General features: G+C 43.7%; 1 protein-coding gene across 7 annotated transcripts in view; it reads right to left on the bottom strand.

Annotated features, from left to right (window-relative positions):
- Positions 1-4,972: 4,972 nt before the first annotated feature.
- The window catches only part of LOC112244578 (pro-neuregulin-1, membrane-bound isoform), an 88,818-nt gene continuing 76,331 nt past the window's right edge, over positions 4,973-17,459 (bottom strand). For 5 of the 7 annotated variants that reach the window (XM_024412287.2, XM_024412285.2, XM_024412290.2 and 2 more), the window contains 3 exons: positions 14,894-15,024; positions 8,088-8,288; positions 4,973-6,343 (listed from right to left, as the gene is read on the bottom strand). In XM_024412287.2, the coding sequence (XP_024268055.1) occupies positions 5,638-6,343; positions 8,088-8,288; positions 14,894-15,024 (1,038 nt within the window). In that variant the 3' untranslated portion in view covers positions 4,973-5,637. The remainder of the gene's footprint in view (positions 6,344-8,087; positions 8,289-14,893; positions 15,025-17,459) is intronic. The other 2 variants (XM_024412286.2, XM_024412288.2) reach the window with 2 other exon arrangements.

The raw sequence follows: 17,459 nt of genomic DNA on the forward strand, positions 1-17,459 counted from the left end.
AACCAGACTGAAGCATTTCGTATACATTGTTTGTCTTCAGGAAGGCAGTAAGTTGCTGCGCAACAGCCTTTTCTAAAATTTTTGAGAGGAATGGAAGATTCGATATAGGCCGATAGTTTTTTATATTTTCTGGATCAAGGTTTGGCTTTTTCAAGAGAGGCTTTATTACTGCCACTTTTAGTGAGTTTGGTACACATCCGGTGGATAGAGAGCCGTTTATTATGTTCAACATAGGAGGGCCAAGCACAGGAAGCAGCACTTTCAGTAGTTTAGTTGGAATAGGGTCCAGTATGCAGCTTGAAGGTTTAGAGGCCATGAGTATTTTCATCATTGTGTCAAGAGATATATTACTAAAACACTTGAGCGTCTCTCTTGATCCTAGGTCCTGGGAGAGTTGTGCAGACTCAGGACAACTGAGCTTTGAAGGAATACGCAGATTTAAAGAGGAGTCCGTAATTTGCTTTCTAATAGTCATAATCTTTTCCTCAAAGAAGTTCATGAATTTATCACTGCTAAAGTGAAAATCATCCTCTCTTGGGGAATGCTGCTTTTTAGTTAGCTTTGCGACAGTATCAAAAAGGAATTTCGGATTGTTCTTATTTTCCTCAATTAAGTTTGAAAAATAGGATGATCGAGCAGCAGTAAGGGCTCTTCGGTACTGCACGGTACTGTCTTTCCAAGCTAGTCGGAAGACCTCCAGCTTGGTGTGGCGCCATTTCCGTTCCAATTTTCTGGAAGCTTGCTTCAGAGCTCGGGTATTTTCTGTGTACCAGGGAGCTAGTTTCTTATGAGAAATGTTTTTAGTTTTTAGGGGTGCAACTGCATCTAGGGTATTGCGCAAGGTTAAATTGAGTTCCTCAGTTAGGTGGTTAACTGATTTTTGTCCTCTGGCGTCCTTGGGTAGACAGAGGGAATCTGGAAGGACATCAAGGAATCTTTGTGTAGTCTGTGAATTTATAGCATGACTTTTGATGTTCCTTGGTTGGGGTCTGAGCAGATTATTTGTTGCAATTGCAAACGTAATAAAATGGTGGTCCGATAGTCCAGGATTATGAGGAAAAACATTAAGATCCACAACATTTATTCCATGGGACAAAACTAGGTCCAGCGTATGACTGTGACAGTGAGTGGGTCCAGAGACATGTTGGACAAAACCCACTGAGTCAATGATGGCTCCGAAAGCCTTTTGGAGTGGGTCTGTGGACTTTTCCATGTGAATATTAAAGTCACCAAAGATTAGAATATTATCTGCTATGACTACAAGGTCCGATAGGAATTCTGGGAACTCAGTGAGGAACGCTGTATATGGCCCAGGAGGCCTGTAAACAGTAGCTATAAAAAGTGATTGAGTAGGCTGCATAGATTTCATGACTAGAAGCTCAATTATTTTGTAAATTGAAATTTGCTATCGTAAATGTTAGCAACACCTCCGCCTTTGCGGGATGCACGGGGGATATGGTCACTAGTGTAGCCAGGAGGTGAGGCCTCATTTAACACAGTAAATTCATCAGGCTTAAGCCATGTTTCAGTCAGGCCAATCACATCAAGATTATGATCAGTGATTAGTTCATTGACTATAATTGCCTTTGAAGTAAGGGATCTAACATTAAGTAGCCCTATTTTGAGATGTGAGGTATCATGATCTCTTTCAATACTGACAGGAATGGAGGTGGTCTTTATCCTAGTGAGATTGCTAAGGCGAACACCGCCATGTTTAGTTTTGCCCAACCCAGGTCGAGGCACAGACACGGTCTCAATGGTGATAGCTGAGCTGACTACACTGACTATGCTAGTGGCAGACTCCGCTATGCTGGGAGGCTGGCTAACAGCCTGCTGCCTGGCCTGCACCCTATTTCATTGTGGAGCTAGAGGAGTTAGAGCCCTGTCTATGTTGGTAGATAAGATGAGAGCACCCCTCCAGCTAGGATGGAGTCCGTCACTCCTCAGCAGGTCAGGCTTGGTCCTGTTTGTGGGTGAGTCCCAGAAAGAGGGCCAATTATCTACAAATTCTATCTTTTGGGAGGGGCAGAAAACAGTTTTCAACCAGCGATTGAGTTGAGAGACTCTGCTGTAGAGCTCATCACTCCCCCTAACTGGGAGGGGGCCAGAGACAATTACTCGATGCCGACACATCTTTCTAGCTGATTTACACGCAGAAGCTATGTTGCGCTTGGTGATCTCTGACTGTTTCATCCTAACATCGTTGGTGCCGACGTGGATAACAATCATTACAAACATATAATTTAGGGGGGGAAGCCTTTATAACATAGTGTCATGCTAATGCTGGCGACAAGCAGATTGAAGACTGTCGATTATTATGAGGAAATGACCATTTGGAAACAATTCATCTTTACGGGTGATGTGATCATGTAGTAAAGAAAATCTGTCTAGTTACCTATTCATTATAGTGATACATTATTGGTGACAGTCTTCGGCAGGCCATGAATACTCATTCAACCCATATCTCATGTGGTTCCTGTCTAGCATGACTCCTAAATGTATCCTTGGGATATAACATACATATTATATAATAAAATATGTTAATGTTGATGATATTACACAGAGATAACACAAAGTCGGACAGCTGAAAACAAATATGTACTGTATTGACACAAAATAACAGATTGGATAATGTAACATCCAAAATGTTTACATTATCCAAAATGTTTAGGAGGACAAAATGCAGAAATTGACTAGCATACTAAAACACAATTGAAACAAATGAAAAAACTTTCGCTATGTACCTTATTGGTGCTTTATCATTGATCCCCAGAATGCACTACCCACAGATGTGTTGTTTAAAGACTGAGTCATATATTCAATCATTCATTCAGTATATATCTCTACAATTTGGACTTGCAAGTCATGAGATGTGGCTACAGTGAGAGCAAGAATCGTACAGAGTATTGCTTAACCAGAGATTACTAAATACATCTATTATATAGAACGCAATACACAGAATAATGGCAAGGATATACATAGTGCATTCAGTAAATGTCCCAAGATACTAACCGTTACCCAATTTACCCAATTATTTTTATTTGATTTGATTAATTCTTCTAAACTCAGCAAAAAAATAAATGTCCCTTTTTCAGGACCCTGTCTTTCAAAGATAATTCGTAAAAATCCCAATAACTTCACAGATCTTCATTGTAAAGGGTTTAAACACTGTTTCCCATGCTTGTTCAATGAACCATAAACAATTAATGAACATGCACCTGTGGAACGGTCGTTAAGACACTAACAGCTTACAGCTGACACTATAAAGAGACCTTTCTACTGACTCTGAAAAACACCAAAAGAAAGATGCCCAGGGTCCCTGCTCATCTGTGTGAACATGCCTTAGGTATGCTACAAGGAGGCATGAGGACTGCAGATGTGGCCAGGGCAATAAATTGCAATGTCCGTACTGTGAGATGCCTAAGACAACGCTACAGGGAGACAGGATGGCAACTGAGATCCTTTATAGCAAAGACACACACATCTAAACTCACATGACAAATAACAGATCTTAGGAACATTACACAAAGCAAGATTTTACTTTAGAGAGGAGTATCCCATAGCCAGACAGCATTGGCTATAAATTATCATTCAGTTTGCCCTCTTAGATGAAGTTCTTATTTCAATCTTGGTACCACTTAGGACCAAAACATTACCTCATCCAATGGCATATATCAATTGTCAATTCTAGATACTCCCATGTCAAACACACCCCCTCCTGGACAAGATCAGAAAAGACAGTGAGCCTCTTAGGTCATATACTAAATCAAGATAAGGGCAACCTCAGAGGGGACGTGTAATAGTTACAGACACATTCCCATAAGAAGACAAGCCTGACCTCTCCCCTCTCTGGGCCCCTAGTAACTAAGCCCTAGCAGAGAAGGGATAACTGCAAACTACCAACAGTATTATCCAAAAGAAAACATTCTAATGACAAATATCTCACATAAGCATTATTATATAAATAAAACATCTTATTTATCAATGTTACCTAACTAATTCTGATTCTGCTACCACACCATATGTAACAACACCTGCACAGGGTCGGTACATCCGAACATCACACCTGCGGGACAAGTACAGGATGGCAACAACAACTGCCCAAGTTACACCAGGAACGCACAATCTCTCCATCAGTGCTCAGACTGTCCACAATAGGCTGAGAGAGGCTGGACTGAGAGCTTGCAGGCCTGTTGTAAGGCAGGTCCTCACCAGACATCACCGGCAACAACGTCGCCTATGGGCACAAACCCACCGTTGCTGGACCATACAGGACTGGCAAAAAGTGCTGTTTACTGACGAGTAGCAGTTTTGTCTCACCAGGGGTGATGGTCAGATTTGCGTTTATCGTCAAAGGAAGCCTGTACACTGGAGCGGGACCGATTTGAAGGGGCAGGATCCGTCATGGTCTGGGGTGGTGTGTCACAGCATCATCGGACTGAGCTTGTTGTCATTGCAGGCAATCTCAACGCTGTGCGTTACAGGGAAGACATCCTCCTCCCTCATGTGGTACCATTCCTGCAGGCTCACCCTGACATGTCCCTCCTCAATCCCATTGAGAATGTTTGGGACCTGTTGGATCGGAGGGTGAGGGCTAGGGCCATTCCCCCCAGAAATGTCTGGGAACTTGCAGGTGCCTTGGAGGAAGAGTGGGGTAACATCTCACAGAAAGAACGGGCAAATCTGGTGCAGTCCATGAGGAAGAGATGCACTGCAGTACTTAATGCAGCTAGTGGCCACACCAGATACTGACTGTTACTTTTGATTTTGACCCCTCTTTGTTCAGGGACACATTATTCCATTTCTGTTAGTCACATCTCTGTGGAACTTGTTCAGTTTGTGTCTCAGTTGTTGAATCTTGTTATGTTCATACAAATATTTAATCATGTTAATCAGATTACACATTCAATATTCTTCCCAGGTCATTGACTTGGTAATTAATGTGTTATTAGCTAACAGGCCAAGAAAAGCATTAAAAAAACAAATCAAATTTTATTTTACCATTTGAGTCAACCAAAAGTGAGTGTGGAAATCTTGAAATAGTGTATAAAATGTTGGTGCTGTGTTAGGTGAACACTAAATACTTTGTTGTACACACCTCTGTAAGTAGACTATGACTGCATTCATGTAAATGGGGAGAAATGACATGCACTTGAACACATAAGCAACATCGCAGATTCAGTAGAATACCATTGTATTGAGCTTACAGTGAGTAGTTCATACAGGTCATTATAGGTAATCCATAGTGCTGGTGGATTCTTTTGTTTTAAGGGTCAGGTAGAAATGCCAACAGCGAGAAGAAAATTATGAATATATGGACCAGAGTCATGATGCAGTTCCCTTAAGCACATCAAATGGAAATTAAAGGCACCATTAATATTTTTCTCCATTGAAATACTCTGAACCATTGGTATATAGTAGTGTATATGGCACTTTCTTTCTTGATATGAGCATGTTTGTACACATTTCTATTTATTTATAAAATACTTTATTCACTACTTTGCTAAAATAAACGTTGTCTTTCTTTCTTTTTTTGTGCAAATATTTAATTTATAGAAAATAAAAGTTTAGTAGTGACTATTATTTATTTTTGAAGTATTTTAAGTATTTTTCTAAGCGATATTTAAATGTTTGACATTATACAGCAATTGGATCTTGGTTGGCGATGATGCTGGATAACCTGGCTTGCAGGTCATCCTGTGGGGAGAGTCGGAGTGCTGGGTAAGTTCTGCAGCTGTCTGTGAGTGGCTCCACACCTGCAGCCATGTAATCCTGTAAACTCAGGAAGGGCGTGTCCTCTCCCACGCGATAGTCCTCCTCCGTGTCGCTCTCCGAGCTGCTCCTCACCGTACTGCTGACTCGGTCGTTGGACTCCGTTTTATGGCCCGCCGTGTGGCCGTTGGGCTTTGTGCTATTGGCACAGCGGCCATTGTTGTTGTTTGTGAGTTTTTTAGGGAGGCTTTGCGGGGGAACGGTTGGTCCCACAACCGTGGCGGCGACCGCCTCGTACTCCTGCGTTGTCTCATAGTTGTCGTTCTCGACAATCCTCAGCGGGCTGGGCGGGGGGCTGTGGGCCTTATGGCCATAGTTGTAGTGGGCACAGTTCCTTTTGGACTGGCTGTGGTGGTGGTCGGGGCGTGGCGGCTTGTCACGGGGCCACAGCGTGGTGGTGAACAGCAGGGGGTCCTCCTCTTTGCCAGTGGGGCTGACTGCCACCGAGGGGACTGAGGTGGCCAGGCTGGACAGTGGGGCCGAGATCTCAGAAGGAGGGGAGGCCGGGGTCACGGGAGAGAGCAACTCCACAGGAGACAGGCGCGTTGGGGTGGTCATTGCTGATGCATACCTGACAGACAGGACCAAAAGAGAAGTCACTATCGATTAGGAACATAAAAGTGAGAACACACAAATGTATGTATGGACACCACTTGAATCCTTATTAGGGACACATGCTTTTTAGCTAAAATAACTAAATCCATAGCATTACATTTTGTTCCCTATAGGTACAGTCAAATCCTCAAGTGCACAGCCGATGAGCGTAGGCTCCTTTACTGAAGTGCAGTGCAATTCACCAGTCTCCACTCAAATACTTTATTTTTTACATTCCTCTACTCTTGTTCAGGATACACATTCATTCCCGATCCATTTCATCAAGCAGGTGTAGGACTGTATAGGCCTTTCTCTTAGTATGTGTGGGGAGGACAGAGACACAGATGTGAAGAACACAGGAGCATTTGTCTCCGTCTGCCCCAGCCAGTCATTAGAGTTATGTGCACAGATGGGTTCTCTCTGACTCAGTGTGGCCTGTGACCTTTGCTGCACAGCTCGACTGACAACACGGTTACACCTGCGCTCATCAGCACCACATTGGTTTACTAATGAGGATTTATGAAGTCATCATTGTACATTAGGTTTGATCTAGGAGGGACTGTTTGTGAAGTCTAAATATAGGTGTCATGTGTGCTCCATCTCCGGCCTCTAGGTCACCAGGCTGCTCATTATGGCGCACACCTGTCACCAGCGTTACTCGCACCTGCACATCATCAGACTCACCTGGACTCCATCACCTTCCTGATTATCTTCCCTACATATTTCACTCCCTTTGGTTCCCTCCCCAGGTGTTATTGTTTCTGTTTCCTGTCTGTGCATTGTTCGTGGTTCAAATCAAAATCAAATCAAATGTATTTATGAAGCCCTTCGTACATCAGCTGATATCTCAAAGTGCTGTACAGAACCCCAGCCTAAAACCCCAAACAGCAAGCAATGCATGTGTAGAAGCACGGTGGCTAGGAAAAACTCCCTAGAAAGGCCAAAACCTAGGAAGAAACCTAGAAAGGAACCAGGCTATGAGGGGTGGCCAGGCCTCCTCTGGCTGTGCCGGTTGGAGATTATAACAGAACATGGCCAAGATGTTCAAATGTTCATAAATGACCAGCATGGTCAAATAATAATAATCACAGTAGTTGTCGAGGGTGCAGCAAGTCAGTACCTCAGGAGTCAATTTCAGTTGGCTTTTCATAGCCGATCATTAAGAGTATCTCTACTACTCCTGCTGTCTCTAGAGAGTTGAAAACAGCAGGTCTGGGACAGGTAGCACGTCCGGTGAACAGGTCAGGATTCCATAGCCACAGGCAGGCACATTAGTTTCTTGTTTTACATTATGTTGTGTTTATTTATTGAAACACTCCCTGAACTTGCTTCCGGACTCTCAGTGCACATCGTTACAATAGGACAGCTCATAGGAAACATCTAATAATTAAAAAATAACTATTTCATTCAGAAGAAAAAAAATGATAGCATGGCAATGGAAATACTACAAATCTTGGATTAAATCTTGGTTTACTGTATATTTATAAACAAAGTGCCATGATATATAAAATGAATGTTATTCCCTAAACATGATATCAAGTATAATCTCTAAAATATACCTTATTCTTAAACGGATATCTCTTTTTAACTCAGTGTCTGCCACTTCTTAATGACCTATCATTAGTCACAAACCCTCAATTAGTTGTATGGGCTGAAGGGAGGTTATTGTGTGTAAAGCAGCACGTAGCACCATTAGCTACATTAGGGCATCTTTCTCCTACCTGTCTCTGAACAGCGAGTCCCTGGAGGAGTCTGGCATGTCTCGGGTGTTCTTTAGGTAGACACTCAGGTCTCTGGCGCCGCCCGTGGCGTCCAAACGACCCCGGTGGATGGGTGTGGCGTGCCTGCTGTTCTCCATTGATGACATCACCAAGACAGAGCAGCTGTGAGAGAAGGCACTCTCGCTGCGGCAGTTGCTCCAGCTGAGGGGAGACAGAGGAGAATGAAGAGGGTAGACAGAAGAGGGGAATTAATTGCTTCTCTTAAATGATGCATAACACTGGCTGCTTCAGACACTGATGTAAACTGTAAACACGTTAAAACATGTCTATTGCAAACCTGGGTTCAAATACTTTTAGCAATCATTTCAAATACTTCAGCTGGGCTTAATGGACCAATAGAATAGTCCCAAATCTGCTAAAACTACCGTTCTTACACTCCAAGCAGGCTAGAACAAAACCACAAAAGTATTTAAAGGATTAAATAGCACTTAAAGTAGTTTGCAATATCAGTGGGCTTTGTGATGAATGAGCCATCATCTGATTCAATAAATGAAGGAGCAGAGCTGGCTTTTTTCCCCTAAATGTAATTTAAGGTGCCCCAAAGCTTTTTACTATCATACTTTATATTGTTTCATGGTGTAGTTTATTTTAATTTTTATTTAGTTTCGTCACATGATTTCTTAATTTGAAGTACATTTGAGAATCAGTTGGGCTGCCAGACTTAATTGCCATACCTTTTGCCTCATCCCCCAATTTTTCAATTCCTCATCAATCCATGGGGATTTAACAGTTTTATAGTCATTTTCTTAATGGGTGCTTATTAGTAACTGGAATAAGTAGTTTCATAAATGTGTCACGTGCAGCGTCTGGTTGCTCCTCATTACACACCACAGACCAGCAGTGTCTGGTTGTTCCTCATTACACACCACAGACCAGCAGCGTCTGGTTGCTCCTCATTACACACCACAGACCAGCAGTGTCTGGTTGTTCCTCATTACACACCACAGACCAGCAGCGTCTGGTTGTTCCTCATTACACACCACAGACCAGCAGTGTCTGGTTGCTCCTCATTACACACCACAGACCAGCAGTGTCTGGTTGCTCCTCATTACACACCACAGACCAGCAGCGTCTGGTTGCTCCTCATTACACACCACAGACCAGCAGCGTCTGGTTGCTCCTCATTACACACCACAGACCAGCAGCGTCTGGTTGCTCCTCATTACACACCACAGACCAGCAGCGTCTGGTTGCTCCTCATTACACACCACAGACCAGCAGCGTCTGGTTGCTCCTCATTACACACCACAGACCAGCAGCGTCTGGTTGCTCCTCATTACACACCACAGACCAGCAGCGTCTGGTTGATCCTCATTACACACCACAGACCAGCAGCGTCTGGTTGCTCCTCATTACACACCACAGACCAGCAGCGTCTGGTTGCTCCTCATTACACACCACAGACCAGCAGCGTCTGGTTGCTCCTCATTACACACCACAGACCAGCAGCGTCTGGTTGCTCCTCATTACACACCACAGACCAGCAGTATCTGGTTGCTCCTCATTACACACCACAGACCAGCAGTATCTGGTTGCTCCTCACTACACACCACAGACCAGCAGTGTCTGGTTGCTCCTCATTACACACCACAGACCAACAGCGTCTGGTTGCTCCTCATTACACACCACAGACCAGCAGTGTCTGGTTGCTCCTCATTACACACCACAGACCAACAAATATTCTTTCCACCATCTACATATGAATCACTAAAAAACATATTTCATCACCTCTTATACACTATATTAGGCCCAGTCTTTGGAACTTTTGTTTTCCTAGATATGGCTACTATATTGTGATCACTACATCCGATGGATCTGGATACTGCTTTGGAGCAAATTTCTGCAGCATTAGTAAAGATGTGGTCAATACATGTTGATGATTTAATTCCTGTGCTGTTAGTAACTACCCTTGTAGGTTGACTGACAGCCTGATCCAGGTTGCAGGCGCTGGTTACAGTTTGATTTTTTTCCCTGAGTGGGCAGCTTGATGAAAGCCAGTCAATATTTAAATCACCCAGAAAATATACTTCTCTGTTGATATCACATCAAGCATTCACACATCAAGGATTTCACACTTGTTATCCAGATACTGACTGTTAGCACTTGGTGGTCTATAGCAGCTTCCCACCAGAATGGGCTTTAGGTGAGGCAGATGAACCTGTAGCCATATTACTTCAACAGTATTTAACATTAAAAAATCAAATCAAATCAAATTTTATTTGTCACATACACATGGTTAGCAGATGTTAATGCGAGTGTAGCGGAATGCTTGTGCTTCTAGTTCCGACAATGCAGTAATAACCAACAAGTAATCTAACTAACAATTCCAAAACTATTGTCTTATACACACAAGTGTAAGGGGATAAAGAATATGTACATAAAGATATATGAATGAGTGATGGTACAGAGCGGCATAGGCAAGATACAGTAGATGGTATCGAGTACAGTATATACATATGAAATGAGTATGTAAACAAAGTGGCATAGTTAAAGTGGCTAGTGATACATGTATTACATAAAGATGCAGTAGATGATAGAGTACAGTATATGCGTATACATATGAGATGAATAATGTAGGGTATGTAAACATTATATTAGGTAGCATTGTTTAAAGTGGCTAGTGATATATTTTACATCCTTTCCCATCAATTCCCATTATTAAAGTGGCTGGAATTGAGTCAGTGTGTTGGCAGCAGCCACTCAATGTTAGTGGTGGCTGTTTAACAGTCTGATGGCCTTGAGATAGAAGCTGTTTTTCAGTCTCTCGGTCCCAGCTTTGATGCACCTGTACTGACCTCGCCTTCTGGATGATAGCGGGATGAACAGGCAGTGGCTCGGGTGGTTGTTGTCCTTGATGATCTTTATGGCCTTCCTGTAACATCGGGTGGTGTAGGTGTCCTGGAGGGCAGGTAGTTTGCCCCCGGTGATGCGTTGTGCAGACCTCACTACCCTCTGGAGAGCCTTACGGTTGTGGGCGGAGCAGTTGCCGTACCAGGCGGTGATACAGCCTGCCAGGATGCTCTCGATTGTGCATCTGTAGAAGTTTGTGAGTGCTTTTGGTGACAAGCCGAATTTCTTCAGCCTCCTGAGGTTGAAGAGGCGCTGTTGTCTGTGTGGTGCTGTCTGTGTGGGTGGACCAATTCAGTTTGTCTGTGATGTGTATGCCGAGGAACTTAAAACTTGCTACCCTCTCCACTACTGTTCCATCGATGTGGATAGGGGGGTGTTCCCTCTGCTGTTTCCTGAAGTCCACAATCATCTCCTTAGTTTTGTTGACGTTGAGTGTGAGGTTATTTTCCTGACACCACACTCCGAGGGCCCTCACCTCCTCCCTGTAGGCCGTCTCGTCATTGTTGGTAATCAAGCCTACCACTGTTGTGTCGTCCACAAACTTGATGATTGAGTTGGAGGCGTGCGTGGCCACGCAGTCGTGGGTGAACAGGGAGTACAGGAGAGGGCTCAGAACGCACCCTTGTGGGGCCCCAGTGTTGAGGATCAGCGGGGTGGAGATGTTGTTGCCTACCCTTACCACCTGGGGGCGGCCCGTCAGGAAGTCCAGTACCCAGTTGCACAGGGTGGGGTCGAGACCCAGGGTCTCGAGCTTGATGACGAGCTTGGAGGGTACTATGGTGTTAAATGCCGAGCTGTAGTCGATGAACAGCATTCTCACATAGGTATTCCTCTTGTCCAGGTGGGTTAGGGAAGTGTGCAGTGTGGTTGAGATTGCATCGTCTGTGGACCTATTTGGGCGGTAAGCAAATTGGAGTGGGTCTAGGGTGTCAGGTAGGGTGGAGGTGATATGGTCCTTGACTAGTCTCTCAAAGCACTTCATGATGACGAAGTGAGTGCTACGGGGCGGTAGTCGTTTAACTCAGTTACCTTAGCTTTCTTGGGAACAGGAACAATGGTGGCCCTCTTGAAGCATGTGGGAACAGCAGACTGGGATAGGGATTGATTGAATATGTCCATAAACACACCAGCCAGCTGGTCTGCGCATGCTCTGAGGGCGCGGCTGGGGATGCCGTCTGGGCCTGCAGCCTTGCGAGGCTTAACACGTTTAAATGTTTTACTCACCTCGGCTGCAGTGAAGGAGAGGCCGCATGTTTTGGTTGCAGGCCGTGTCAGTGGCACTGTATTGTCCTCAAAGCAGGCAAAAAAGTTATTTAGTCTGCCTGGGAGCAAGACATCCGGGTCTGTGACGAGGCTGGTTTTCTTTTTGTAATCCGTGATTGACTGTAGACCCTGCCACATACCTCTTGTGTCTGAGCCGTTGAATTGAGATTCTACTTTGTCTCTATACTGACGCTTAGCTTGTTTGATTGCCTTGCGGAGGGAATAGCTACACTGTTTGTATTCGGTCATATTTCCGGTCACCTTGCCCTGATTAAAAGCAGTGGTTTGCGCTTTCAGTTTCACGCGAATGCTGCCATCAATCCAAGGTTTCTGGTTTGGGAATGTTTTAATCGTTGCTATGGGAACGACATCTTCAACGCACGTTCTAATGAACTCGCACACCGAATCAGCGTATTCGTCAATGTTGTTGTCTGACGCAATACGAAACATATCCCAGTCCACGTGATGGAAGCAGTCTTGGAGTGTGGAATCAGATTGGTCGGACCAGCATTGAACAGACCTCAGCGTGGGAGCTTCTTGTTTTAGTTTCTGTCTGTAGGCAGGGATCAACAAAATGGAGTCGTGGTCAGCTTTTCCGAAAGGAGGGCGGGGCAGGGCCTTATATGCGTCGCGGAAGTTAGAATAGCAGTGATCCAAGGTTTTGCCAGCCCTGTATATGCTGATACAATTTAGGGAGTCTTGTTTTCAGATTAGCCTTGTTAAAATCCCCAGCTACAATGAATGCAGCCTCAGGATGTATGGATTCCAGTTTGCAAAGAGTCAAATAAGGTTCGTTCAGAGCCATCGATGTGTCTGCTTGGGGGGAATATATACGGCTGTGATTATAATCAAAGAGAATTCCCTTGGTAGATAATGCGGTCGACATTTGATGGTGAGGAATTCTAAATCAGGTGAACAGAAGTACTTGAGTTCCTGTATGCTTTTGTGACCACACAACGTCTCGTTAGCCATAAGGCATACGCCCCCGCCCCTCTTCTTACCAGAAAGATGTTTGTTTCTGTCCGCGCGATGCGTGGAGAAACCAGCTGGCTGCACCGACTCCGAAAGCGTCTCTCCAGTGAGCCATGTTTCCATGAAGCAAAGAACGTTACAGTCTCTGATGTCCCTCTGGAATGCTACCCTTGCTTGGATTTCATCAACCTTGTTGTCAAGAGACTGGACATTGGTGAGAAGTATACTGGGGAGTGGTGCACGATGAGCCCGTCTCCGGAGTCTGACCAGAAGATCGCTACGTTTCCCTCTTTTACGAAGTCGTTTTTTTGGGTCGCCGGCTGGGATCCATTCCGTTGTCCTGGGTGAAAGGCAGAACACAGGATCCACTTCGCGAAAGTCATATTCTTGGTCGTACTGATGGTGAGTTGACGCTGCTCTTATATTCAGTAGTTCTTCTCGACTGTATGTAATGAAACCTAAGATGACCTGGGGTACTAATGTAAGAAATAACACGTAAAAAAACAAAAAACTGCATAGTTTCCTAGGAACGCGAAGCGAGGCGGCCATCTCTGTCGGCGCCGGAAGAGATTAGATTGTCTCTACTCTTTACAGGAATGTGGTTCTGAATATAGACCGCAATACCGCCTCTGTTGGCATTTCTGTCTTTTCGGTAGATGTTATAACCATGTTTTGCTACCACTGTATCATCAAAGCTATTATCTAAGTGAGTTTCAGAGATAGTCAGAATATGAATGTAATCTGTTACAAGCAAGTTATTGACTTCATGAACCTTGTTTCTCAGGCTACATAAGTTAAAAGTTTAAATTCTGCATAATGGCACAGCAGTTCATAAGCTGTACTGTGGGAAATGGATATGTTGATATCCTTCAGTTTGCTACCATATGACTGGTTTCACGTCTCCATCGATTATAAGGTAAAATATATCTAAAACAAGTGTCATTTATATATACAACTCCCTTATCGAAACGGATTACTCATTTACCTAGCTCTTATCAAGTTGTAAATGACATGGAGAATGGTGCATGGAAAATGGTGTATTTCTATCGGAAAGCATAAAGTAGGTGCTATTTCCACTTGGAACCGGTAGATTGACTAGATGTTATTCACGGTTTCCTCGCGTGTAAAGGTGGTGGAATTATAAGGGCATTAAGTGAAGGTCAGAATGCGGCGTATCTGTAGACACACTCTCTTTATTCAATCTCCACCCCAAACAGAGAGCAGGTGAAAAACACACTATTCTCATGCTTAAGTTCAAGGTCAGAATACGGAGAGAGAGAAAAGATCATAAAAGATCATTACGCTCAATTTACGTGCCTTAACTGGGGTTGGAATTCCCCCCAATGTGAATTCATTGCTTTTCAAACCCCTGACATAAACGGAGAGGATAGAGGAAAGGAGGAAAAGCGGGGTTGGCTGGGGTGAAATGAGAAGGAGTTCGATTAAGATAGCGTAGAGAGGCTGTAATGCATGTTGACAGTTATGACAGATTGAAGGAGATGAACAGAACATTAGGACTTTATCTTTGACACATTATTACAGTATCTTCTTAGAGCAAGCGCTATTGCTCATCTCTTTTTAAAAGCAGACGACTTTCACAGATGGGATGAGAGGAAGGAAAGGAAAAAGGAAAGCTGTCGTGTAGGATTGTACAGGATTACCTTTGACTGGAGGTGTGGGTGACCGTTGTCGATTGATGCACTGATGATGTGTACTGGCTCGTGGAGAAAGACATTTCCGTTTCCTTCACAAGTAGATGCTGTGTGGGCAATGCATTTTTAGACACTAATTGCTATAAGAAGGGAAACGGGAAACAATCAAAAGAAGCGTCAATAGTAAGGCCATGAAATCACGTTCACATTATGAAACGTGCAGATCCTGTAGCTCTATGTACTCTGAAACATGTCAACAAAAATATATACAGTTCCTTAAGAAAGTATTCAAACCCTTTGACTTTTTCCACATTTTGTTGTTTTATAGCCTGAATTTAAAATGGAATAAATTGAGATTGTGTCACTGGCCAACACACACACACAACAGCCCATAATGTCAACGTTGAATAATTTTTTTCGAAAGGAAGGAAACCTCTCAGGGATTTCACCATGAGGCCAGTGGTCACTTTAAAACAGTTACAGAGTTTAATGGCTGTGATAGGAGAAAACTGAGGATGGATCAACAACATTATAGTTACTCCAAAATACTAACCTAAATGACAGGATGAAAAGGAAGCCTGTACAGAATAAAAATATTCCAAAACATGCATCCTGTTTGCAATAAGGCACTAAAGTTAAACTGCAATAAATGTGGCATAGAAATTAACTTTATGTCCTGAATACAAAGCGTTATGTTTAGTGCAAATCCAACACAAAACATTACTGACTTCCACTGCATCATGTTATGGGTATGCTCATCGGCAAGGACTAGGGAGTTTTTTAAGGATAAAACTAAACGGAATAGGGCTAAGCACAGGCACAATTCTAGTGGAAAACCTGGTTCAGTCTGCTTTCCAACAGACACTGGGAGATAAATTCACCTTTCAGCAGGACAATAACCTGAAACACAAGGCCAAATGTACACTGGAGTTGCTTTCCAAGATGACATTGAATGTTCCTGAGTGGCCTAGTTACAATTTTGACTTAAATCTATGGCAAGACTTGAAAATGGCCGTCTAGACATAATCAAGAACCAACTTGACAGAGCATGTAGAATTTAAAAAAAGAATAATGTACCAATATTGTACAATCCAGGTGTGCAAATATTGTTATCCACAGCTCTGACAAATTGAAAACCATAGTCATTGGCGACTCTACCCGCAGTTGTAGACTTAAAACAAATCATCCAGTGATCATACACTGTCTACCAGGGGGCAGGGCTACTGACATTAAGGCTAATCTGAAGATGTGCTGGTTAAAGATAAAACTGGCGAGTGTAGAGAGTAGAGGGATATTGTTATCCACGTCGGCACCAACAATGTTAGGATGAAAGAGTCAGAGGTCACCAAGCGCAGCATAGCATCAGCGTGTAAATCAGCTAGAAAGATGTGTAGGCATTGAGTAATTGTCTCTGGCCCCCTCCCAGTTAGGGGTAGTGATGAGCTCTACAGCAGTCTCACAACTCAATCGCTGGTTGAAAACTGTTTTCTGCCCCTGCCAAAAGATAGAATTTGTAGATAATTGGCCCTCTTTCTGGGACTCACCCACAAACAGGACCAAGCATGGCCTGTTGAGGAGTGACGGACTCCATCCTAGCTGGAGGGGTGCTCTCATCTTATCTACCAACATAGACAGGGCTCTAACTCCCCTAGCTCCACAATGAAATAGGGTGCAGGCCAGGCAGCAGGCTGTTAGCCAGCCTGCCAGCTTAGTGGAGTCTGCCTCTAGCACAGTCACTGTAGTCAGCTCAGCTATCCCCATTGAGACCATATCTGTGCCTCGACCTAGGTTGGGCAAAACTAAACATGGCGGTGTTCGCCTTAGCAATCTCACTAGAATAAAGACCTCCTCCATTCCTGCCATTATTGAAAGAGATTGTGATACCTCACATCTCAAAATAGGGCTACTTAATGTTAGATCCCTCACTTCCAAGGCAGTTATAGTCAATGAACTAATCACTGATCATAATCTTGATGTGATTGGCCTGACTGAAACATGGCTTAAGCCTGATGAATATACTGTGTTAATTGAGGCCTCACCTCCTGGATACACTAGTGACCATATCCCCTGCACATCCCGCAAAGGTGGAGGTGTTGCTAACATTTACGATAGCAAATTTCAATTTACAAAATAATTGAGCTTCTGGTCATGAAATCTATGCAGCCTACTCAAACACTTTTTATAGGTACAGCTAAGAATCCTCCTGGGCCATATACAGCGTTCCTCACTGAGTTCCCTGAATTCCTATCGGACCTTGTAGTCATAGCACATAATATTCAAATTTTTGGTGACTTTAATATTCACATGGAAAAGTCCACAGACCCACTCCAAATGGCTTTCGGAGTCATCATCAACTCAAAATGTCTCCGGACCTACTCACTGCCACAGTCATACTCTGGACTTAGTTTTGTCCCATGGAATAAATGTTGTGGATCTTAATGTTTTTCCTCATAATCCTGGACCACTATTTTCGGACCACTATTTTATTACGTTTGCAATCACAGCAAATAATCTGCTCAGACCCCAAGCAAGGATCATCAAAAGTCGTGATATAAATTCTCAGACAACCCACAGA

Source organism: Oncorhynchus tshawytscha, linkage group LG33, assembly GCF_018296145.1.
Source record: "Oncorhynchus tshawytscha isolate Ot180627B linkage group LG33, Otsh_v2.0, whole genome shotgun sequence".
Taxonomy (NCBI): Eukaryota; Metazoa; Chordata; class Actinopteri; order Salmoniformes; family Salmonidae; genus Oncorhynchus; species Oncorhynchus tshawytscha.